Source organism: Arabidopsis lyrata (genome assembly GCF_000004255.2).
Source record: "Arabidopsis lyrata subsp. lyrata unplaced genomic scaffold ARALYscaffold_6, whole genome shotgun sequence".
Classification (NCBI taxonomy): Eukaryota; Viridiplantae; Streptophyta; class Magnoliopsida; order Brassicales; family Brassicaceae; genus Arabidopsis; species Arabidopsis lyrata.
Genome location: NW_003302550.1, coordinates 12,563,673 through 12,588,495, shown reverse-complemented (window position 1 = coordinate 12,588,495; position 24,823 = coordinate 12,563,673). Strand labels below are relative to the sequence as shown.

Sequence of the window (24,823 nt, the reverse complement as noted above, 5' to 3'; positions counted from 1 at the left end):
CTCTTCACATATGCGAAAATTAGGTTCTTGCAAAATAGTATTTCCATGATCATGAAACATGTCAAATAGGGATGATCTAAGGCTTCTTAGCACAAGTGTATGTACTCCAACAACATTGGAACACAACTCCATGGTAACCGGAGATGGCTCGAAAGTTCCAGTATGGAACTTAGAAGTTGGAACTGGTTTGATGTACGCACCGATAAAATCTCAGTAACCATTTCTCGGGTTTCCAAGAAGAACAGTGTGCGATAACACAAAGTTTTAAGACCAAACAAGAGAATAGAAGTCAAAATATAAGTTCAAATGGCTATAATAACAACTCAAATCCATGACAGGCTTAGTCCTCTGGATAAACAAAACAAGCATCCGAATCACCAAACGGATACGCAAACTAGAATCTAATCAGATAGCATCTTACATTCTTGTTGTTCTTGAGATCCTGTCATGGAGACAAAAGCGAAAAATACTAGTCAAAACTTGCGTTTAAGAACTTAAGTAGTTCATTTCTTTTGCTCTCTGCAGCTTTGTCCTCTTTGGACTTGTCAACCTTCAGCAGAATCTGTAGCCAAACACACAGAAGAAGTGAGAAAAGAACATCAATTTATTGTGAAGGGAGTGATAGACAACCCAAAAGAGAGTTTTAGACTGACTTTTTTCCCTGAAACAGCACTTCTACGCTCACCATCCTCTTTGTCACGGTTCAACAACTGAATCAGAAAGAACATAGTAACGGTTTAGCCAAAAAACATGGACTTCATATAAACTTAAGATCTTTATGGGTATATCGCTTTAGTACCTTTGATAGTTTAACAGGCCCGCTGCTTCCTTCTCCTTCCCCTTTCTATACAACACTCACATTGCCAGGACCAAAAAGAAAAAAACAAACAAACCGAAGAAAACAAAATGTCCCCAGTTTATCATTTCACCAACCCCAGCTCCAAGTTCGAAGAGGCCACAAAGAAAGGCAAAAGAAGTATTATAAGTAACTTGTTATCTTGTTGAAAATTTATCTAAGGCATAACAAGAAACAATGGCTCACCTTTCTATCTCTATTCTTATGCCGTTTATGACGATGACTCTTGCTTCGTTCCTTATCCTTAGCCTGTAAACAAAAAAATTGATACTTATAAGCTGAACACCATAAGAGAGAGACATCACATGATTAAGAATTGATCAAACAAAGTAACCTTCTTTGGCTTTTCATGCTTCTTGTGCCTTCGTGACCTCTCGTGCTCACTATCTGAGCTCTCACTGCGACAAAAACACAAATATTACTCTTTGTTTTCTCTAATTTCTGTTTATATCAACCTAAAGAGTTCAATTAACGATATTCTCCATCAAACGAAACCCTAAACCCTAACATTGACGAACAAACTCAAATTGTCAAACCAAATGCTCCGATTCAAAAATGAAATCAAACTAGTTTCTGTTTCAATGAATCTATAAAGCTCCATTAACGATATTCTCATATAGTTTCCATCAAACCAAACCCTAAACCCTAACATCGACGAACAATTCAAAATGTAAAATCAAGGTCTCCGATCCAGAAATGAAACCAAACGGGAAAATTAGGGTTTTCAATCGGTGAGAGAAGTTGATAAGAAATCAACGGACCTGGATGAATCGGAGTAAGAAGAATCGGAGGAATCGGAGGAGTGCTGGCGTCTACGGCGTTTTTTCGAGGTGGATCGGCTCTTCTTCCGTACTTTGAGCGAGTCTCTGTCTCGATCGTTTCTACGGTGACGACGGCAATCCTTACGGCGACGATGAGAGTCTGAAGAGTCAGAGGAGACGTCAGAGGAAGAAGATGATGAAGCCGCCATTGTTGGGAGGAAAAATCAAACAGAGAAAATTAGATCTTAAGGGTTTGGTCAAATTTATAAGAAAGATATTTATTCGAAATAACTAGAGGGGTTAATTTTGTAACAAATAAGACTTTATGGTACTTTATGCCAAGAAAAAGACATCATGGGTACGTTTTGCAATTAACGTTTTTATTGAAGTCCCATTTTCTTGTCTTTTTCAATCAATATTTAAGTTAGCCATGTCAATTGGGCTAGCTCGGCCCGGCCCGAAGCCCGCAAAACCCGTATATATTTGAGCCAGGCCCGGCTCGGCCCGTAAAAATTTCGAGCCTATATTTTAAAGCTCGGCCCGGCCCTAACATGGTTACAAGGCTTTTTCGGGCTTTTTTGGGTTTTTCTTCCGACAACAAAAAAACAAACTTATAATTTCTAATATCTCTTAAAAAAAAATCTATATATGAAACGAGTCAATCAAAATTTAAATAACCACTAACGCTAGGTGGAAGCCCCCTTGGCCTATTGGTTGATCAAGGGTTAATTAATGCTTCTACACCAAGAGGTCTGGGGTTCGAGTCCCAGGTACTGCGATTTATTAATAAATTTGCAAATTAATGGAAGCAAGTGTGCAGGAGATCTCCAGCGATGTACAATTATAGCCGTTCGCCAGGATTCTACGCAGAGAGAGAAGTGTCGTCAGGTCGTGGATCATTGAAGATGTCCGTCAAGAGCATGAAGTTGGAAGTGTCGTCTGTCGTGGATCTAATAAGGGTCGGAAGGAATTGTCTGTTGTAGAATCGTCTATGTAACAGTTCTCACAATTTGCAATAAATAATAAATTCAGACGTCAAAAAAAAAAAACCACTAACGCTAATTTAATTTTTTAAAAAGAGAGTTAAAATCAAATAAATAATCCAAATAAATTATTTAAACTTATACTAGATAAAATATAAAATCAAAATAATTCAAATTAGGTAGTAGAGCTAATATTTGCTTTTTCGATTTATAGTAATACACAACAAAAAAAATAAGTTTAGGGTTTTCAACTCTACTAAAAATTTTTTTTACAACAAATCTTACAACTAAACGAAAATATTAACAAAAATATGTCAAAATGTTTTTTAAAGGGCTTAGCCCGAAAGACCCGATTTTTTGTGGACATATATTTTGAAGCCCGAGCCAGCTATTTTTCAGGGCTAGGCCGGGCTAGCCTGCGGGCTTTGGCCCTAATTGACATGTCTAATTTAAGTCCAATGTATGAGAAAATGTCAAAAAGTCCTCAACTGTCAAAAATGCCAAAAGCTCTAACTTTGTTTTTGATAAAATAATTAGCTAACTTATATTAATTTTTTCATTATAATCTCTAAATTTTGTTGATTTTTTTTATATTTTAATCTCTATTTTTTCTTAATTTTACTAAATAAATCACATCGATAAATTTATTAACGGAGATAAATTTACAATGAGATTATATGTTAAACTACACAAAACGGCGTCATTTTATTAAAAAATAATATTTGAACTCCTTGGTCTTTCGTACAATCGATATATACATTACCAACCGTGCTAAGTTGATTTCTTTTGACACCACAAACATACATATATATATATTCTTTAATATAAATGACCAAAGTAAAAATTAGAGCCAAATCACCACCATGTAATGAGGTTACCTTCTCATTATGTCTGCATTACATTCTACTTAAAAACTAGATTTTAACCTGCGGGACGATTTATTTACGAAAAGTAATGATTTTTAAAATTTAGTGATTATGTATTATATAAAAAATTTACAAATAGTATCATTTTATAAGGAATTTATATTTTTATAGTTCACAATTATTATTAAATAGCGTTATACCACGAAATAATTTTTGTTTTATACAATCTTATTTAAATCAGGTTGATTCGATATGTCTAATAATCGTGGTGTTAAAAATAATAAAATGAGGATTTAACCCGTATTGAAGCGGCGAGTTAATGATATTTAAATTTATTATTAATGTTAATTCAAACCCGACCTGCCATATAACCCTTCTCGCAATATAATCCGTCCCGTGCTATTTTTTTTAATATGTTCATAATATTATAAACTTTATATTGATTTTAATTCATCCCACGACTATGTATATAGTCGCCATTTATAGCGACCAAATGGTGACTAATTTACGACTACTTTATGACTCACATTAAGTAGTCGTTAATTTGTCGCTAAATAGCGACCAAAACCAATAGTCAGGCATGTAGTCGTCAAAAAGCGACATGCAACGACTATTTTGTGGACGGAAGTGGGTTGTCGCCAATTAGTCGCCAACATAGTGACTATAGTTCCGACCAAAGTTAATAGTCGCTAGTTTGGTGACTAATTTGCGACTCATTCGGCGTGTCGTAAGCTAGTCACAAATTAGTCGTAGTTTATAGTTAGAAAACACGTGTTTTTCGTTTTGGGGTAGGTGTACCGGTTTTTGGCGACTACGGTGTTTAGTCGCTAATTAGTCACCGTCAAAATATCTATATAAAGAAAATTCAACAATTCTCTTCATTCATGTCAAACACAAAACGTTTGGAAAAAAAAAACGTTTGGGAAAAAAAAGAATCAAAGAAAAAATGAAATTTTTTAGTTTTTATTATTCTTATAATGGCAGAAAATTACAATTATGGCGGTTATGACTGTTTTTATCCGGAGTTGATGTATAAGAGGTTCTCGATGAAGTGACAGGAAATTTTACGGCAGAATTCGAAGCAGGTTGAAGAATTCATGACGTTTGCTAATAGCCAGCCTATAGTACAGAGTAATCGAGGTAAATTTCACAGTCTTTGTAGTGTGTGCAAGAACGAAAAACATATCGTCTCTGGTAGAAGAGTTATTTGTCATTTGTTTAGTCAAAGATTTATGCCAAATTATTATGTTTGGTATAAGCATGGAGAAGAAATCAATATGGATATAGGAACGAGTTATGATGATAGGACGTATCTAAGTGAGAATCATGAAGACGTGGGTAATGTTGTAGAAGATCCATATGTGGATATGGTGAACGATACTTTTAACGTGGGGTTTGATTATAACTATACTCATGATGGTAATTATCAGAATGTGGAAGAACCAGTACGTAACCATTCAAATAAATTCTACGACTTGTTAGAAGGTGCAAAAAAATTCATTATACGATGGTTGTCGTGAAGGTCGGTCGTAGTTATCCTTAGCTGCTCGAATCCACACACCTTATTTTGTATGACTCGAGCATCTAAGGATAAGTGCGACTGACCTTCACGACAACCATTGTATAATGGATTTTTTGCACCTTCTAACAAGTCAATTTCTTTGAATGATTACGTACCGGTTCTTCCATATTCTGATAACTACCATCCTAATGATAGTTATAATCAAATCCCACGTTAAATGCATCGTTCACCATACCCACATGTGGATCTTCTACAACATTACCCACGTCTTCATGATTCTCACTTAGATACGTCCTATCATCATAACTCGTTCCTATATCCATATTGATTTCTTCTCCATGCTTATACGAAACATAATAATCTGGCATAAATCCTTGACTAAACAAATGACTCATAACTCTTCTACCGGAGACGATATGTTTTTTGTTCTTGCACACACTACAAGGATAATGAAATTTACCCCGATTACTCTGTTCTATGGGCTGACTATTAGCAAACGTCATGAATTCTTCAACCCTTGCTTTGAATTCTGCCGTAAAATTTCCCGTCACTTAATCGAGAACCTCTTGTACATCCACTCCCGATAAAAACAGCCATTACCGCGATAATTGTAATTTTCCGCCATTATGAGAATAATAAAAACTAAAATTTTCTTTTTTTCTCTGATTTTTGTTTTCCAAACGATTTTTATTTGGCATGAATGAAGAGAGTTGTTGAATTTTCTTTATATATACATTTTGACGGTGACTAATTAGCGACTAAATGCCGTAGTCGCCAAAAACCGGTACACCAACCCCATAACAAAAAACATGTGTTTTCTAACTATAAACTACGACTAATTTGTGACTAGCTTACGAATGAGTCACAAATTAGTCGCCAAAATAGCGACTATTAAATTTGGTCGAACTGTAGTCGCTAATTTGGCGATAATTCACTCCTGTCCACAAAATAGTCGTCGCATAGTCGCTTTTTGACGACTACATGCCTGACTATTGGTTTTGGTCGCTATTTAGCGACAAATTAACGACTACTTGAAGTGAGTCGAAAGGTGGTCGTAAATTAGTCGCAATTTGGTCGCTACAAATGAGTATACCCATATTTTCTTGTAGTTTACATCCCAGCGATGGTCATAACCTGTGTTTGATTCTTGTGTCAGCCAAATTTTTTTGTTTGTTTATTCAACAAAACAAAAATTATTCTACATATCTACAGATGTATAAATAAATTACGGAAATATTTCAACAAAAAAGGTTTATTTTTTGAGAAATTGTTAATAATGCCCTATTTCATATGCCCTTTTTTAATAATGTCCCTTTCAGTTGGTCATTTTTAAAAATACCCCTCAAAAATATCTAAACTGACCAAAATACCCTTGTTTAATGAGATACATGTTGCAGGCCAAAACCCTAAAATCCCATCTTCTCTTGTCGTCGTCTGCTCCATCGAACCCGTAATCTGTTGAAAATGGCGGAGGAGCCGGCGACACCGTCGTTGATTCCTAATTCGAATCCCACTGGATGTAAATAAACTGGGGTTTCTCTTGACGATAATGGATGATGATGATGACGACGACACGAGTGATTGGGGGGGTTTGTGACGAGCAAGCATCACCGAGTGGAAGATGTAGATTTAAGTGAGTCTAGACGATACCGCATCGAAATCTCAAACGCGAGAAGAAGATAGTGCGAATAGGATCAAGGCGAAGGTTGAATCAATCGACCACGTTACAAAGCTTCTCAACGCCTCTAATGTTGCCAATTTCAATTTCCAAGCGCTTCTTGATTCATGGAATAAACGTAATAGGGCCAGAATCGAGAGGAATGTTGATGGAATCACTTCTCCCTATTACGTTGCTCCTTGCTTCTTAGCTTTCTTGTTTATTCCATGGATCAACTTTGAGTTTCTGGTTTTTAGAGATACATCTAGCTTCCACTTTGATTACGCCATTTTCGGAGCTAATTCGTTTTGAGCATTACTTTGAATATCGTTGTGTTCCTTTTGGTTGGGAAAACCTCTGATTTGACCATGATTGTTTCTGCTGTTGTTAAGGATGACAAATAAAAAATCAACTCTAGCCAGGTGTTTATTGGCTTCACGAGCAAGTGGCTGACGGTGAGAAGAGGCATGCTCCTATCTAAAGCCTCTATCAGATTTGAAGTCACAGATGATACTTGTGAAGATTCAAAATTGCAGGTCTTGCATTACAATTTCAGTTTGGTTTGTGAATCAACGAATGGTTCTTGGGATGCATACAGTTTGAGGGTGGGTCCACTGGTTTATGTAATAGTGTGTGTGGATTTTTTGTTGTGCAAACTTTTTGTTGGAGTTGATAACTTAGATGATGGATCTCGTTATATAGTTTGTGAGTCTTTGGAGACTAATATTTGCTAATATAAAATTCAGTCGACAATATAAATGATGGTTCTTGTGAATCGTTGGTCCATCAATTTCGTTTTACAAAAACTTTTAAAGATCTTATAAAACCTTTTATAAAATCTTTTAAATACCTCATAAAAAATTAAAATAATCTTATAAATACCTTATAAAACATCATTATAAAACCCTTTAAAAAATCTTGTAAAAGTTTTACAATATATTTAAAAGTTTTTTTCCGTTTTTTAAAGGGTTTTACAATGTATTTTAAAATGTTTTACAAGGTGTTTTAATGGTTTTATAAAGTATTTATAAGGTATAAGATGATTTATAAAACTTAAAAAAACATCTTTTAAATGTTTTATAAGGATTTTAAAATTTAAATGTTTTACAAGGTATTTTAAAGGTTTTACAAGGTATTTTAATTGTTTTACAATGTGTTTTAAAAGATTTTATGAAGTTTTACAAGATGTTTTAATGGTTTTACAAGGTATTTTATAAGATATAAGATGATTTATAAAACTTTTAAATGATTTTATAAGGTTTTTATAAAATCTTCTAAAATTTTAATAAGATTTTTAAAATTTAAAAGTTTTACAAAGTTTTTTAAAGGGTTTACAATGTATTTTGAAGATTTTACAAGGTATTTTAAAAGTTTTCACATCGTGTTTTAATGATTTTACAAAGTGTTTTAAGGGTTTTACAAAGTATTTATAATACATAACATGATTTATAAATCATTTAAAAGGTTTTATAAGGTTTTTAAAATTTAAAAGTTTTACAAGGCAATGGCGTAATCGAGGTGATCGGAAGAGTAAGGATAATATTTGAGAAGCTTTTTCAAAGGTTTATAGCAAAGGAACTTGTCTCTCCACTCAGGTAAAGTTTCTTCGAGGTGAGTACGAAACTCTTTGCCGAATTTCATGTAGAAAAAGCTTCTGTGTTGGATCTAATGGAGAAGACGGAGATTGCGACGGTGAAGCAGAGCTGGCTTGGATAAGAACGAACGCGAGAGGCAGGAATCTTAACAGATCTCGTCAGCGGCGGCGTAGTCGGCGGCAATCTAGGTGATGGGAGCTAGGGTTTTTTATTTAGGTTAAATTGTCATTAAAGGTAAAATGATCAGTTTCAGAAAAGCTATTAGGGAGGGGTTATTTTTGAAAAAGGTCATGAGAAAAGGAGCATTTTTGTGAGTCTCCCTTATTTTTTTTTGTGAGACAAAAAAGGTTTATTTACCACATGTTTATTTTAAAAATTTTAAATGTACAAAAACAAATTATGATATAAATCAGCCTGGAGATGTGCCTTTAGTCAAGTGGTTAAGTCCATTTGACTTCGCCTTACCCACCGGAGTTCGACTCCAGTAAGTCGCGTTACTCCGCGTAGTAGGGATTGGTTATGGATCGGGCCTTGTCGATCCAAAGATGTCAAAAAAAAATATAAATCAGCCTTTTTTAAAATAATAAAAAAATCTTTTGTGGCCCACTAAAACTCAGGCCTGGCTGTGACTAGTATATGGTTTCTAATGAGTTTTTGTATAATGTGTGTGTTTAGTTTTGCCGTTGTTGATTATGTTTCTGTGGAGAAGACTAATCCATTCTCATATTTGGCATCTTATATATTTTTTTTCTGCAGGAGCTGCGTTGAGACAAAAGAGCATAGAAAACAAAGTTGTTGTTGTTGCGGAAGTCGAGAAGAATGTTTGGCCAGCGATAAAAGCAGGGAAGGTAAAACCAGTGATTCACAAGTATTTACCATTGCCCCAAGCAGCAGAAGCTCATGGCCTTATGGAGACTTGGATGTACAAGACTTGGAGTTTGTTTTGTTGGCTTTATGTATCTCTGATTTGGTGATAGACTTGTAACTATGAAACATATATATAACGAGCTGTTTTATAAATCAAATAATGTGTAATCAAGAACGATAAGATTCCATACTAAAGAATCCACAATTTGTGGAAATAAACCAACATTGGCTTCTGAAGTATAAATCAAGAAAGGAAATTTATCAGGGAAAATGTCATCTCAATTGGTTTTGAAGTGAGGCAATTCAATAATTTTTGTTTATGACTTGGTGTATTATTTTAGTTAAATGTTTTGGTTTACTATTTCTGTTTTAATTTAGCTCATGATTTATGACAGAATTACAAAATTATATTGTTATAGTTATATATTTAACTAAAAATTATTACTAGGTCATGATTTATGACAAAATTTTATTGTTATAATCATACATTATTTTGTCATATATGTTTAATATTTTATGAATTACAATAATTATTAAGTTTTATGAAAGAATATTTTTAATAATTTTTTTTTCTAAGAGAACCTCACTAGAGAACCTACCATTGGACTATGAAAAATTAAAAAAAAAAACAAAAGTTCTCATCTCACATTTTCAAAAAATTTATAATAAAAAATTTGAGAGAGTCTCGTGGAGAGAGCTCTCCGTTGGAGATGCTCTTATACCTCCTATTCGTCATCCCCCGAATCATATGACAATGCTATTCTTGCATGAACCCGAAGGTCCTCAACCATCATGGTGCCTAAGAAAGTAAGTGTATATTGTATGAAATCTTCTATATATGGATACAAAAGAAAACCCTACCCATTAATATACATCGGGGTTTTAATAAATTAATTACAACAATTAAACATGAATTTACAAAACTACTGAACATGATATATTCACATTAATTTGGCAGACCAATAATACTGATTACTGAACCTGAAGGCCTTAAAGTTTGTCTAAATATTAAAACCAAAACAGAGGTTTGTCAAAATATGGTTTACTTTCTAGAATTTTGTTTTTTTGGCTTTGAGAGTAGAAATCACATGACCTCTAGTCAGCCGCAGTCTCCGTCTTAACCTATCGAGCTTTGTGGAGAAGCTGATGGTGAAACTGAAGGAGAAGCTGATGGTGAAGCTGAAGGAGAAGCTGATGGTGAAGCTGAAGGAGAAGCTGAAGGAGATGTTGAAGGAGACACTACTGTTGAAGGTGTAGTTGGTGGAGAACCAAGATGACCAGCTGGTGGAGAAGTTGAAGGAGACACTACCGATGAAGGTGTAGTTGGTGGGGAACCAAGATGGTCAGCTGGTGGAGATGTTGAAGGAGACACTATCGTTGAAGGTGTAGCTGGTGGGGAACCAAGATGGCCAGCTGGTGGAGAAGTTGAAGGAGACACTACCGTCGAAGGTGAATCTGATGAACCTGTTGTGTTAGAAGACGAACCGGAGCCAGTTATGGTAGAATTTGTGGAGCCCAATTCGGTCGGATTGGTTGTTGAGCCATTTCCAGTGAAAAGACCTGGGATATACGGAACACCTTTACCCGGAATCCAAGCATCACCTTGGATGTATTGAGCTGGAGTGAATGTAAGTATTTCTTCTTCACTCAACTTCTTGATTCCAGGCCAAGTAACCCGTTTTGTGATAGGTGCACCTGGCCCAGTGTTCTGTACCTCCGAGTAGAAAAGTGTGTTAAGACCGAAATCGCCAAGCCACGGTTGCCATCCTTCCGGCGGAATAAAATCTGGGATGAACGTGTTCATGATGATAGTTCTTGAATACTCTTTCCATGGCCTTCCAAGGTAAGCTTTGCTATTTTCCTTGACTGCCAAGTAATCCGGTTCACCAACAATCGTACATCCTTGGAGAACAAATCCCGTGGATTCTCGCGGATCTTTACGTCCATGGGCTGTAATGGGGCATGCTTGATTTAGAAGTGGCTTTCTCACCAATAAAGTACAATTCTGGAATACCGCAGCTGCATCTCCAAAGAGAAAATCGATGGTGCCCGAGATAGTACAGTCGCGGTAAAACTGACGGTGGGAATGTGCATATAGAGTATCTTGGTAACCATCGAATTTACAATTGTAGAATATTGACTCATCTGATAGAACCCTAATCGCAACCGCTTGATGCTTTATTGCCCCGGCTGTGTTCTCGAACCCAATGTTCTTGGCAATGAAATGATCTCCAACGATTGCTGCAATAACCATATAAGACTCATCAAATCCGTGCCGGGTCATTAAAACATTGTACCTTAAGCAATATCTAGACAAAAAAAATTAATCTCCATATTTGTAAAACATATAAAGATAATTCATTACCAACAGTGGCGGTTTTGTAGGTGGTAATACCATCCTTGTAACTTTTGCTGCCGGAAATGACAGTTTTCTCAGGGCCATCGCCGATAAAAACCAGATGTGTCATGCTCCTATTCACCTGAACGTACTCTTTATAGATTCCGGCCTTAATGTGAACCACGAAAGTCGTGTTCTTCTTCTTCGGGACATAATTCAATGCTTCATTGATCGTCTTGTACTGACCACTTCCGTCTTGCGCCACCACGATATCCAGTTTGACCTCGGACATAGGAGCATTCAAAAGCCTACGCGCTCGGCCATCCATCCACGAAGGAAACTCTTGGGACAACAACCGTCGACTATTCATCTCCGGAATCTGCATTTGTCCCAAGTAATTCGACATCTCGCTGACCATTGCAAGCCCGTTATGCGTTAACTGCACCGCAGTTTTCAATGCCTTCTTAATCGTCTCACCTGCATTCCCTTGTGTCCCTTGAAACCCATCAAGACAAGTTTGCTCATGGCTAATCGTCGCACTAAGCCAAATCCTCAGCTTAATCAACGCTTCATCAACCTTATGAAATTCGAACCTCCCTAACTCCTCAAACGACTTACTAAGCTCACCGATTGCGTAATCCATTAGCTCCTTGCATTGATCCAAAGCCATCTTCGTCCTCGGATCCTTTTGTAGCTCAATCATAGTCTGTGACTTCTTTGCCACGTCACTTATCTGTTTCATCGTCGCGTTAAAAGCTGTCTTCACTAGCTCCAACGGGTCTGATGTGTTCTTCGCATCCTTCCTAAGAGTATCCTCACAAGTCTCCTTGTAATCCGTCGGTGCGCAAACATCTTTGATGGCTTTAACAGAAGTTGTGATTTCTCCTTCACCTCCGTTATCGGACTTGTTGACGCTAACGCCTATGGTAACTGCAACAACCATGGAGATCAAAAGAACAGAGGAGATAGAGATAATAACGTATCTCTTTTTCCTCTTTGCATCATCGTCGTACCCATATGACATTTTTTTTTTGTTAAGTTTTTTTTTTGTTTTTTAAAAAAAATTATATATGAACAGCTCGTTTTTGTTGATTTTTTTTTTTTTTGTTTTGTGTTTTTTTTTTTGAAGAGCTGTTTCTTATTTCGAAGCTTACGTAGCCTCTTTAGGAGTGTGAATTCTGCATAATTTTGAAAATATGTACAAGGATAATTTTGTTTATGATAGATAAAGAGTTTCGTAGTTTTTGTTGCTTTGATTTATGAGGTTTGGCGGGAAAGTCGTTTGGCTTAAGAATGTGAGAGACAGACCAAAATAGGTTTGTGGTTTCCTTCCAAATTACTAAACTTGGAATATTAATTAAAAATCAATCTTAATTTAAGTTATATAGTGGGAAATAAAAATTAATTTTGCTCACATAATTTGGTGGACATAAAAGAAAAATATTCAAAACTAATAATTTTTCTTGCAAAACTAACCAAGAAAAAAAACAAACTAATTATTAGGTAAACTAACCAAAAAAAAATTAATATATTGTGAATCTATGATATTTGTGTATTATATATAGTTTAGACTTTAGACCATTTTGCATTTCTCTCTTCAACATTTTAGTGTTTCTACCACCATCACCACCACTTCTTTCCTTTACTACTAGGCATATCAATTAGAACCAGAGTCCGCAGATCGGTCTGGCCCAACCCTGAAAATTACCAGACTCGGATTTAAATATATATGTCCAAAAAAAAAGATGTAAATTACTACCATTAGAGCCGGCCTTGACCACATGCTCATCAAGCACATGCTTGTGGCCCTTAATATAATATCTATTAGAGCAGCTGATTATTGAGAAAAACTTCAGTAGCCGAGGTTACGGTTTCGATCCTCCCCTCTTTTGTTTTCCCATTTTTTTCCCCTAAAATTATGTTATTAGTTGGCTTATAATATTTTTTTGGCTTGTGACTACCATCACCATCACCACCACTCACCTCCATCACCAGTTCACCACCACCATCAATGCCATCACTATCACCACCACCGCCACCTCCACAGCCACCACGATGTCGTCACCACCACCACACCACCACCACCACGCTGTCATCACCACCACAACGTTCTTTTAACATCAGAGCTAGAAGGTAATTATATCCGTGCAATTTTCTTGGCCCAAGAGCCACAGCCCGTTTGGGATTCATAAAATATTATTTTTTGAAAAATATATATACATATACCACTATGGTTATGTGCGACTTATATCCAGAGAAAGTATTTTAGAAATCTGAAATCTTTCACATGTTAACAAGAAAACAAACAAGAAGTTTAAATATATTTCAAGGTAATAATTAATTATAATTTTAGATATACATATGCGGTCATTTCCAATATATATATATATATATATATATATTGACTCATTACTAGCGGAAAAAAAAATATAGAGTCACTACCTGTTCTAATTATGTGAAATAGAAATTCATAGTTTCAGATAGTATAGTGTTCCACAAAAGTAACTGAATTTTTATCCTGTGGTAGAAACTAAATGGTTGCTAGATATATATAATGATAAAATATATATAAGTCTTTCTATTAAATATCTTATAACTGTTATTATTCGTATAAAATAGATTAATGAAATAACTAAACAATAATAAAATAGCACATAAAGTCATAAAGAGTACCGCAATCTTTAGACATAACATAAGAACACCTCTACCATTATTTAATACGATTATCTAGCAAAACTAATAGTATTATAATGAGTGAGTATCTCAAATAATTGAGAAATCCACTCAAAAGTATCTCATTTGAGAAACTCTTTAAATGAGTTTTTCAACTATTTGAGATATTCACACATTAAATTATAAATATTTTTGCTTTCTTAATTTTGAGATACCTAAGTTGACAACTCTTTGATGGAGATGCTCTAAGGGTATTCATAAATTTCTCAAATATTTTTAGAAAATCTTTTCCTAATAGGATAATAGATACAAATTTATTCATTGAAAAATTATTCCCCTTAGTTTTTTTTTTTCATATTCGTATTTAAGCTTAAATAGAAAATCATCTCAAAATTAATTATTTACAGACTTACAATTTGAAAAATTATAAAATGTTGAATGTATCTTGGATATTTTGTGGGAATACGTCAGTATTCATGAATGTATCTTGGATATCTTTTACCAAATACTTCAGTAGTCTCATTTAAGAAAAAAGTGACACTTAAGGTATTCAAGCTTTCTTTTTATGAATATATATATCTGAAAATATATATATTCCTATATATATATATATATATATATATATATATATATAAGGAATAAAATTGTTATTCTTTACAGTTCATAGACCATGTTTGTCATTTTATTCCTTTTTGGGTATTTTTCTCCCAATCAGAACAAAGAAAGTAAACAATTTGATTACTGCCGGAAAACTAATTAAAGAAATCTCACATTTTTTATTTCTAGTTTTTAGTAATGAGAAAGAAACAACTGTAGTCAATCACAAGCTGTCTAAGTTTAATGTTTATGAAACACCTTCCAAGGTAAATTTTCCATATAGTAGAATGCAATTTCATTGTATTTGCAATGACTAATTATTTTCTATAAAAATAGTGAAGAATAACATCATCCTTCCATAGTAGTTAAAGATGCTACTTTGACTAGTTGGTTTATTGTTTATTTATTCATTTTAAATTATTAATATATTTTTACACAAAAAAATAAACACGAGATTTCATAGAAAACTTAATAGTTTGTAACACTTGTTCAAACGAATTTTCGCGCCCTATTTTTTGTAACATTAAACTATCAATTTCCTTAACAAGATGGTTGGAAAAAGCATTCTTTTAAAGTAATGTTCATAGTACTTTTATGTAATGTAAGCACATGTAAATACGACATATTTAAATGAGTAAATAAATATCAATTATTCTATAAATTTAACCAAAATAATATCGATAATATAAACTATTTTGGTACAAATTTCACATTTTTATTATTTTGGAATATAAAATAGTAAATTGAAAGATTGTTACAAAAATGTTTATAAATTTAAAAATATATATTTATAAGAATATATATTTTATATAACATATACATCGACTATAAAAATTTAACAATATGGATTTATTTTGATATACCTAACATAAAAATAAACACTTAAATGAAATATATTCGAAAGTATAAACAAAACTGAAAAAAAAAAGAACTTAAATGCAATATATTAGAATGTATAAACAAATACCTAGTTATATAAATTATACGTTACATATTTCACAGAAAAATGTTATATTGAGAGACGAAAAGAATAAAAAATTGTTACAGAAACAACCATAAATTTCAAAATTATGGATTCATAATACTTGTATACTGAGTTATATAACTATTATATTATTACATATTTCACACAAGAATATCACTTTGTAAGTCAAGTAAAATCAACATAGTTAAAGAAACAACCAGATATGAAGTCATAGTAGTTGTGATTTTAAATTAATTTTACCCTTGGAGATTTTATACCATAATAGTTAACGAACATTAAGGTTACCTTCTCAATAAATAGCATCCTCATTGCTCCGTATCTATCACAAACAGATAAAGATCACTTATCAATCCGAACAAAGAAAAAAAAGATTTGTGACAAAGAACCAAGCTATGTCTTCTTCAAGCTCTTCCACACCCACACCCAAATCCAAAAAACTCAAAGGCATTGTTGTGGCCATGGAGAAGTCGAAAGAGAAGGCAACAAGGAGCACTAATCTGAAACTAGGTTCTCCTCAAGAGGTTACCTCTGAAAGGAGGTTTGAGAACTCTAGTTTTGGATCTAGTGCTGTCCGAAGAGGAAGAGAGATCATGAAGTTTTATCCGTCCAAATCGAACAAGATCTACACTTGTCATTTTTGCAAGAAAGGATTCTCAACCTCTCAAGCCTTAGGTGGTCACCAGAACGCGCACAAGCAAGAGCGGGAGTGGGACAAAAAGCGGAAGGAGATGCAAGCCGACTACCCTGGACTCGCCTTTTTTAACCCTTACCTTGATAAGCCTCACATTCTCTTAGGTGGGTATTCACAAGATGCTTTATCAAATGAAAATCATCTTGGGATCACTCTTGATCCTTTTAAACGTTTAATTTACCCATCTTTCAAGAGTGGGGTCATTGGAGGAATTGCGGATATGAACGTGGCTGTAGTTCCTCGTGTGACTCCTACTCGCTTCTTCACCGGGAACACTAGTACCAATGGTTCAGCTTCAAGGGTCCCTAATCCTTTACCATCCTACAACAACCTTTACCCATTAAACTCGAGAAACGTTCTTCCTTTTCCTCCTTTTCAAACTACCAAACTTTCTAGCAATTTGGTTTCGCAAGGAAACGGTTTGAGCGAGGAGAATTTCATCTCAAAGATTGGAACAAAGAACAATATTGTGGAGATTGATGATGATGATGATGATGATATCCAACCAGAAGAAGAAAAAACTAAAAGCGGGGGAATTGATTTATCTCTATCCCTTTGAGTATCTTTTTTAGTTTTATGCGTTATGTAATTTTTCATTTTAGAGGTTTCATAGTTACTAGAGACCTTATATTCACCACATTTCTATATGAAGATTGTTGTTATCCTTTTTAAGTTATTGAATTTCATTATAAATGTTCATTTCCTTGTATCATCTCTTCTTCTATTCACATCTAATTGTGTTCTAGTTAATTTTCTTTTATTATTTCCCAATTTTTTTTCTTACTCCAATATCTATATCGCGTGAGTGTTCTACAATTTTTTGCAGTTTCCAATACGTCCTGATTAAATATTCATAACGAATTAAATCCCCCCAAGGTTATGTGCCTTGATTTGAAGTATGTGGAGAAACCAAAACTATTTGTCAGTTTTCTTGAACATCTATAACATTGATGTTATAACATTGAAGTAGTAGAAACATTTAGGGTCTTTCGATTAGTAATGTACATCCGTGTATATATATTTTGTTCCTTTACATTTGTATCTTTGATAATATGTTGTGTCACTAAAAAGTAAAAATCAAGTTTGGGGATGGAATACTAAATGGCATAATAAGCACCATACACAATAGATAATGTAATCAAACAAACCATCATTGCTCGTCTTGATCCTCTCTCCCGGGCTAGGCCTGCTATCCCCTGGCTTTGTCTCTCCTGGGTTCTAGGTTTAGCGTTTTTCAGGGTTCTCCCTTGTAATTGTTGTGGTTGTCTTTTGATGTGCAGGTGTGGCTTTGATTGTACAGTCGCATGTTTTGTTTTATTTTGTTTGGGCTTTGTGGCTCTTTTTGGGCCTCTGAGCTCTATAATTCATTTTTTAATGGAAATTAAAAAAAAAAAGTGATTGTACTCTTCACAGCTAAGCAGACTTCAGATTGTGTCTTTCCAGTCCGGCATTATGTGATGATGGAGAAGAGGTTCGCTGATTTCCATCCATATGGTGAAAGAATACAGGCAGGAGAAGAAGAGGTGATCATGTGACCCTTTCGGCCCGCTGCATAGAAGACATGGCTGTATAACTCCCAAACTTTGTGGCCGAGATCATGTGGCAAGCCTATCTTTAGAGCAACACAGGTTATGAAGTAGTATTTTGGAACCTGCTCCCAAGTGTACTTAGCGGAAAAACATGGTCTAAAGTCCTCTTTAAACATCCATAAAGGAAAATCTTGCCCAGCGGCAGGAGAAGGTGGATGAGTAGTTGTAGTGCTCTCGATGATTTCCATAAGATGATAGCCCGCATTGACGAATGATCCAACCATAGGATGATAAGGCCTCTGAAATCTTCGCATATTTGTTTAAGCCAAAGACTCGTAGACCAAACTCACGGAATGAGTCTTTTATTTAGGTTAGGGAAGGTTAACTTAGAGCAATGTTCAAACATAGTTTTACATTTGCAATGGAACAATTTGAATATTTGTAAAAAGTAATTTGAGTAAATCGTGTTGACTGGAATTTTCCAAAATCTATACTACTATTTTTGAAGTACATTTTTAGCGGGTGGGTCAAAGTGCATTTAGATACAATGGATATCCGATCCGTTTACAAATTTTGGTCATAAAAAGTTTGTTGGGTCGGAGTTATATTTAATCCAATTCAGACACCGGATATTCTATATTTAATAATTTAGATATTTAGAAGATTTCATTAAGATTTAGAATTATAACTCTCCTATCATCTTTGTTTGATTTGTTTTTAACTATTTTGAATCATCATATAATACATATAGTAAAAAAAATCATTTTTTTTCTGCATATACTGTGATTCGAAATTTTAAAAACGGACATATATTATCCAATTGGGGAAAAATGTGTGTTCAACGTTCCACATCGACTAAAATATTTAGACAATGATTCAGAATCATATCATAAATAAGATCAACATTACTAAAAGAAATGGTTTTTTTTGCGGAACGGGTTTGGCGGAACAGATTTTTGAATCAACAATAATAAAAAATTAAAATATCATTAATCCGCCGTTTCAATAAGGATTAAATGCTTAATTTTTTTTAATACCACCAATACTAGACATATCAAATCTGTCTCATTTAGAAAATATTTTATAAAACCAAATTATCTCGTGGTATAATGTTACTTAATAACAATTGTAAACTATAAAATATAAATGTCTTAGAGAATGATAAAATTTGCAAACTTTTATATATAATAAATAATCTTTAAAGTTTTAAAATTACTACTTTTAGAAAACAAATCACGGGACGGGTTAAAAAATTACATGATGAATTATATTTCTGAACGGAGTTATATGGTGGACGAGTTTGAATCAATATTTATAAAATTTTTTAAAATATCATTAACATTCTGCTTTAATACATATTAAATCTTCAGTTTATTAAAATATAAATATCCTAGAGAATGATACAATTTGTAAACTTTTATATATAATAAATAATCATTAAATTTTAAAATCACTACTTTTAGAAAACAAATCACGGGACGGGTTAAGAAATTACGGGACGGGTTATATTTCGGAAAGGGTTTATATGGCGGACGGATTTGAATCAATATTTATAAAATTTTTAAATATCATTAACATGCTGCTTTAATACGGATTAAATCTTCACTTTCTTAACAATTGTCCCGTGGATTCGTGATATACCATTATTTAATAACAATTGTAAACTATAAAATTAAATATTTTATAAAGAGATATAATTTGTAAAATTTTATATATACTAATTTAAAAAATAAATCATCTCGCGGTACATCACGGGTTAAAATCTAGTATGTTCTATGTTTTTCAAGACATTAAAAAAATCTATCATCTACTTTCAGAAAAAAAAAACTATGATACTTTGGGAATAATGAGTACAATAGTACCGAATGAAGCATAGTTAGCAAGCAAGGGGTACAAAATAGATTTCATATTGGTCCTAAAGCCAAATTCAGTAGGAACCGATGATCAACATCATGATATGAGGTGTAACTTTGCCAACCAAGCTTCTTTAGATTTCATCTGAAGTATATGAACAAAAGTTTCAAGTATAGCCTATAATCCATAGATTTTAAAATTTAGTTATTTATAATATGTTTGTCTCTCCCTGAAGTTATTTAGATTGAAGTTATCAATATGCCAATATATAGATAAAAACTTTCGCTATGAAAAGATAATGGCGTACATCAATTAAATTGATACTTTACTTAACGGGCATTATATGCAAAATGAGTCTATTATTTGGTTTATAAAAGGTCAAGTTAGAGGGATGCCCGAAATATATTAGAGCATTTCGAAAATTTTAGAAAGTAGTTTCAACTTTCAAGAGAAAATGTTATAAAAAAAAGATTGTTTTTTATTTTGAAAAAAAAACTGTTTTATTGGAAATAGTAAGTACATTAGTAAATCCATTTGACTATGAACTGGTGCTCTTCACCATAAGATTTGAGGGGTCACTTTCCTAACAAAACTAAAATAATTTAATTTTACAAATCTTTTACTTATAATATGAATGACCGGAAGTTATAATTATAAATTAATAATTTAATAATATAATAGACAGTTTTGCATTTACGAGTCTCAAAGACGAAAAGGTAATTCGTATCAAATAGCCCATGCACCATAGCAACATAGATATAGTCTTCGTTCACTAGGCGAGTCAACAGTCATAACAATAGTCAATAGTTTACCATTTCCCGGAGGTACCGACTACTGAGTGACTGCCGGTCCGACATTTTTGGATGTCCTATGCAAGACTTAAAAATATGTCCCTTTCATATATTATAAAAAACCATAAATAATAGTCATATGAATAAAATCACATAATTTTCATATAAAGTTTACAAATTCCAGAAACAGTTAGAAAATATACAATAAGGTTAACAATCATTCATTAATCATGAACACCAACCATGAACAAAATTGAAACATAAATTGAAGAACTAGACAAAACAAACAAAGCTATGAAATTAGAGAAAAAAGAGAGACACTTTTAATTGATTTCATGTTTGTTTTAGTGTTGTAGTTGAAGCCGAGGTAAAAAAGTACCCTCAAAGTGTCGAAACAAGCAAAATAATTGTTTGCTACTATAAAACCCTACAAAAAAAAAAGCTCTTAAATTTTGAGGCTCAAAGCAAAGCAATGGTTTTAGTGGCTTGGTATATGAGCCGGACCTAGGAGTGACCTTCTAAAAATAGGCGCTCAAGATGAGTGACGAACAACTGCCGATGAAGAGATCTATATGTAGCTGCTAGCGATGAATGACACGCAGTCATCTATGACAGAGATGCCGATTGTCTCCTAATTGTAATTGTCGAAGTGTATTGACGAACAACCGAGATATGGACATTGTACTTTTAAATGGAGCTCCTCGTTATGATGACCATAAGGGATCATGTCATGTCCATGTGTCCTACTCTGATTTAGTAGTTTTTGAATGTTAAAATTCGCTGGTATTTTTGAATGATTTATGAATTAAATAGGAAAGCCACTTGCCCAAAGGTGCTCGTGCCATTGTTGAGGATTTATCAATTAACTTATGAAAATATATAAATTATGACTAATGTTTTTTTGTTAATTAATGTAATTAATTGTTGCATCACCACTTAAGTTTAAATCATCATATGCATATTATAGACCCAAAACAAAAAACTTACATAGAGTAAATATTTTTTATAATATTTTCTTTTACCTATATTTTTTTCTATCAAGGAAATAATATTATTTGTGGATTGCAATAAAATGATGGAAGTTATTTTGCTCCAGTGATTGACTAAGAGTTTAGTTAATGTTTCTACTCCAGATATGAAGTTCAATTCTCAGAGATTTTTCAACCTGGTGTAGATAGAGTCGGTCACAGTAGTCCCACGTTCTAAAATAAAAATTATCCACCGTGAATATAGTAGTACACATATAACCATTTTTTGTGTACCTTAGTCGTGTGGGTGAAATTAGAACTGGTCCTGTGAGTCTGAACTCTGAAGGCACGAGTGTAGTAATGTATATATTTTAATTAATTAATGTCCTATAAATTTTACCTTAGTCTTGTGGGTGAAATTAGAACCGGTCTTGTGAGTCTGAACTCTGAAGGCACGAGTGTAGCAATGTATATATTTTAATTAATTAATGTCCTATAAATTTTGGGATTAATTTTATAAATTAAAAATGACTTGTAAAAGAAAAACTTTTTTTTTTTTGTCGAAAGTAAAAGAAAAACTCAAACTTGGTATTTCAGCGCAAAATTTTTTTTTGATAAAGGGTATGAAAATTTTATAAATATAGGCTATTTCCGGATTTAGGTCCATACATTTTCTCTTAGGATCCAATAAACTAGCATCTAACCGAACTAAACCATCTATTACAAAACTGACTAGGTTTTACTTAACCGATCTAAACCGGAGCCAAAAAAAAACCCTGATCTCTAATCGTAGAATACGATAGAGTCGCCGTCCAAGACCTGCAGAAACTCGCCAGAACAGAAAACCTCCGGTGAACCTGGACGACGTGTGCCGAACGGAGATGGTGATCCAGGATTTATTGCCATCCCGCTACCGTAGAGCAGTTTTGAGGAGGAAGAAGAGATCCAACCTTCCTTTCTCGTGAATCTCCATGCTCAGTCGTGAGAGTTGAAGACAGTAAGGAGTAGATCTGAGGACCATCGACGGTGGCTTAGCTTTACCGGGCCAGAGTCGACCTCCCCCATCACGCGACGACCCCTTGAAACTTCCAGAATCTCCAATCCCTAGATCTAACCGTTTTCTTTCCTCGTTCCTCATCGTGAAGACTCTCTTCCACTCTGCGTGCATGCTACTCCACCGATAGAGCTCATACCGGTGTTGTCTCGCAGAATCTTCTTCGCTCTACTGCTCCCTTGATTTTGTATGGATAGCTTCGCCGAGAAGATGTAGCGGATCACGGTTGAAGTACCATGAGCCACGTGGTCTCATCGTCGCCGGAATCAACAGAGACCTCCATCAACTACGCAAGAGATTGTGCTCAGAAAAGGAAGAAAAGTTAGGAGAGAAATAACCCGCGAGTGTGATCCACGCGCGACTTCTCTCTCCCTTTCTAGTTGATATTTTTCTTTTTGACATTCAACACAAACTTTAAAGACCACTATTACTACACTATAATTTTTTTTTGTCAATTCCATGGTGGATGAAATACATCATATGCTTTGGGCCTCAAGACCAAAGCATCCATCGTTTGGGTTTTAAGTTCAACTTTCGGTAAAACCATCTATTGTGATCGTCAAGATTCGTTTGCTATCTATCTAAGCATTGCAAACAATAAGATTAGTTTATCGTGAATAATAAAATAATAATGTATAACAAATTTAAATTTAACGTAATGTAATGTATATAAAATGCTGATACAGTGAAACTCAAAAGAGTTGATCGGTGTTTCTTATATAATTAGATAAACAATTCTTGGGTTCACTTATAGGGATGAATCATTTTATTTACCTCCTCTTGTTTTAATCAATCACTTTTCGCGTAGCATCTAAATTATAGACATTGTATATAATAATATAAAAAAGAATTATCTACAAAAATGTTCTTTTGATTAGATATAATTTTCTTTATAACATCTGAATTTATGTAAGTAAAAGTTATGCCATTCAATGTGGTTAGTATACATTTTGTGACTTTTCATTATAAAACATAAAATTTCAACAAAAAAAAATATTAAGAGAATATCTGATATATTGATTTTTGACAAAAGAAAATTTGATGTCTAAGAACAAACTGCTTCTTTTTCTCAATGAACAAATTCATTTTGAGTTACTAATTTTTTCCTAGCCACAAGAACTTTATATTAGATATTTTGTTCTATCTGCACTGGCATCTATTAAATGACAGTATCATTATTAATTTTTGTGACTCATTATTAACATGTAATCAATAATTGAGTATTATGACTCTAAATAATCAATAATTGAGTATTAATTAGCTGTACATTTAATTTTCAAAGTTTTATGAAAGCAATATAAGCACATAAAATATCATTTAAGGAAGAAAGTTAATATTGGGCATTATTTTTTTCTATATAATTTGATTATAACTTTTTCTAGTTTCACGACATTAATGTGATTTTCAAACTCTAAAGATTTTATACCAAAAGTGCTTAAATAAGCTTAATTAAGACCGTTAGATACTTGGACTAATAAATTGGACACAGCGCACATCAAATGTTTTCAAAGCCAGCCAAACAAACCCTTATATAAAACCAGTGGGTTTGAGTTATAGTCTGAAAACAAATTGTCTTACAATCTAGGGTTTAAGCAAGAAAAAGTTTTCTCAAAACAAAGCCACAAAATTGTTCTCATAACATAAGTAGAACTATGGAGAAGGAGCATTCTAGCCTCTTCTACTATGATCAATACTCCCAATTTTCTCGATCTTCACAAGGTTGTCGATCTTTGAATAACTTTTCTCCCTTCAATAAATTTTGTACTAGTGCTTGTTTCTTTGATGCTTCTATAGCCAAATCAGATCTCCAACCATTTAAGAAAATTCGTTATAGTTCTGAACATGGTTGTTTGACCATGAGTTTTGATTCCCCTTCTTCTTGTCCTTCAACCTCATTTTTGTGTGATTTATCACTAAATCTTGTTCGTGGCAATGCTCATATCCCGGAGCTTTATACAAGGGATCTCATTTCAACCATTGGAAGTCGTGACCACTACTCGGTAGATCTTATTCCAAAGTTCACAGGAAACAGTTCCATCATGAATGATTCTAAAGATTGGGGCCTTGATTTGTCTCTTCAGATGTAATCTTATTTTTAAGAAATAATTATCAATGATAATTGTCTTTATTTTTAATTTAAATTATTAGCTTCTTTTGTAACAGTATTTATAATAATAATAATTTGCTACATTAAAGTACTTAAGTTCCACATCACATATCTACATGCATATATCAT

General features: G+C 33.6%; 3 protein-coding genes across 4 annotated transcripts; 1 reads left to right on the top strand and 2 right to left on the bottom strand.

Annotated features, from left to right (window-relative positions):
* Nucleotides 1-262: 262 nt before the first annotated feature.
* On the bottom strand, nt 263-1,888 carry LOC9310410 (protein FAM133B). 2 transcript variants are annotated; one of them, XM_021021316.1, is made up of 6 exons: nt 1,618-1,888; nt 1,191-1,254; nt 1,043-1,105; nt 800-844; nt 654-710; nt 263-562 (listed from the first exon to the last, which is right to left on the bottom strand). In XM_021021316.1, exons 1-6 carry the CDS (start codon nt 1,824-1,826, stop codon nt 470-472), a joined length of 531 nt encoding a protein of 176 aa, XP_020876975.1. In that variant the 5' UTR covers nt 1,827-1,888; the 3' UTR covers nt 263-469. The 2 variants fall into 2 exon arrangements, with proteins under 2 accessions (XP_020876975.1, XP_020876974.1); XM_021021315.1 differs by having other exon boundaries at nt 1,191-1,258; nt 1,619-1,867.
* Nucleotides 1,889-10,026: 8,138 nt separating this feature from the next.
* On the bottom strand, nt 10,027-12,863 carry LOC9310409 (putative pectinesterase/pectinesterase inhibitor 28). Its single transcript, XM_021021230.1, has 2 exons — nt 11,473-12,863; nt 10,027-11,348 (listed from the first exon to the last, which is right to left on the bottom strand). Exons 1-2 carry the CDS (start codon nt 12,467-12,469, stop codon nt 10,225-10,227), a joined length of 2,121 nt encoding a protein of 706 aa, XP_020876889.1. The 5' UTR covers nt 12,470-12,863; the 3' UTR covers nt 10,027-10,224.
* A 2,881-nt stretch (nt 12,864-15,744) lies between these two features.
* On the top strand, nt 15,745-17,376 carry LOC9308324 (zinc finger protein JAGGED). Its single transcript, XM_002874295.2, has one exon. It carries the CDS (start codon nt 16,093-16,095, stop codon nt 16,948-16,950), a length of 858 nt encoding a protein of 285 aa, XP_002874341.1. The 5' UTR covers nt 15,745-16,092; the 3' UTR covers nt 16,951-17,376.
* Nucleotides 17,377-24,823: the final 7,447 nt, after the last annotated feature.

Excerpts from the sequence above, each read along its gene's own strand:
- LOC9310410 (XM_021021315.1), bottom strand. The coding sequence starts at position 1,826 with ATGGCGGCTTCATCATCTTCTTCCTCTGACGTCTCCTCTGACTCTTCA. Across the intron at positions 711-799 it reads GGCCTGTTAAACTATCAAAG|TTGTTGAACCGTGACAAAGA; the intron begins GTACTAAAGCGA and ends TTTCTGATTCAG. Across the intron at positions 563-653 it reads GTGCTGTTTCAGGGAAAAAA|ATTCTGCTGAAGGTTGACAA; the intron begins GTCAGTCTAAAA and ends GTTTGGCTACAG.
- LOC9310409 (XM_021021230.1), bottom strand. The coding sequence starts at position 12,469 with ATGTCATATGGGTACGACGATGATGCAAAGAGGAAAAAGAGATACGTT. Across the intron at positions 11,349-11,472 it reads CTACAAAACCGCCACTGTTG|CAATCGTTGGAGATCATTTC; the intron begins GTAATGAATTAT and ends TGGTTATTGCAG.
- LOC9308324 (XM_002874295.2), top strand. The coding sequence starts at position 16,093 with ATGTCTTCTTCAAGCTCTTCCACACCCACACCCAAATCCAAAAAACTC.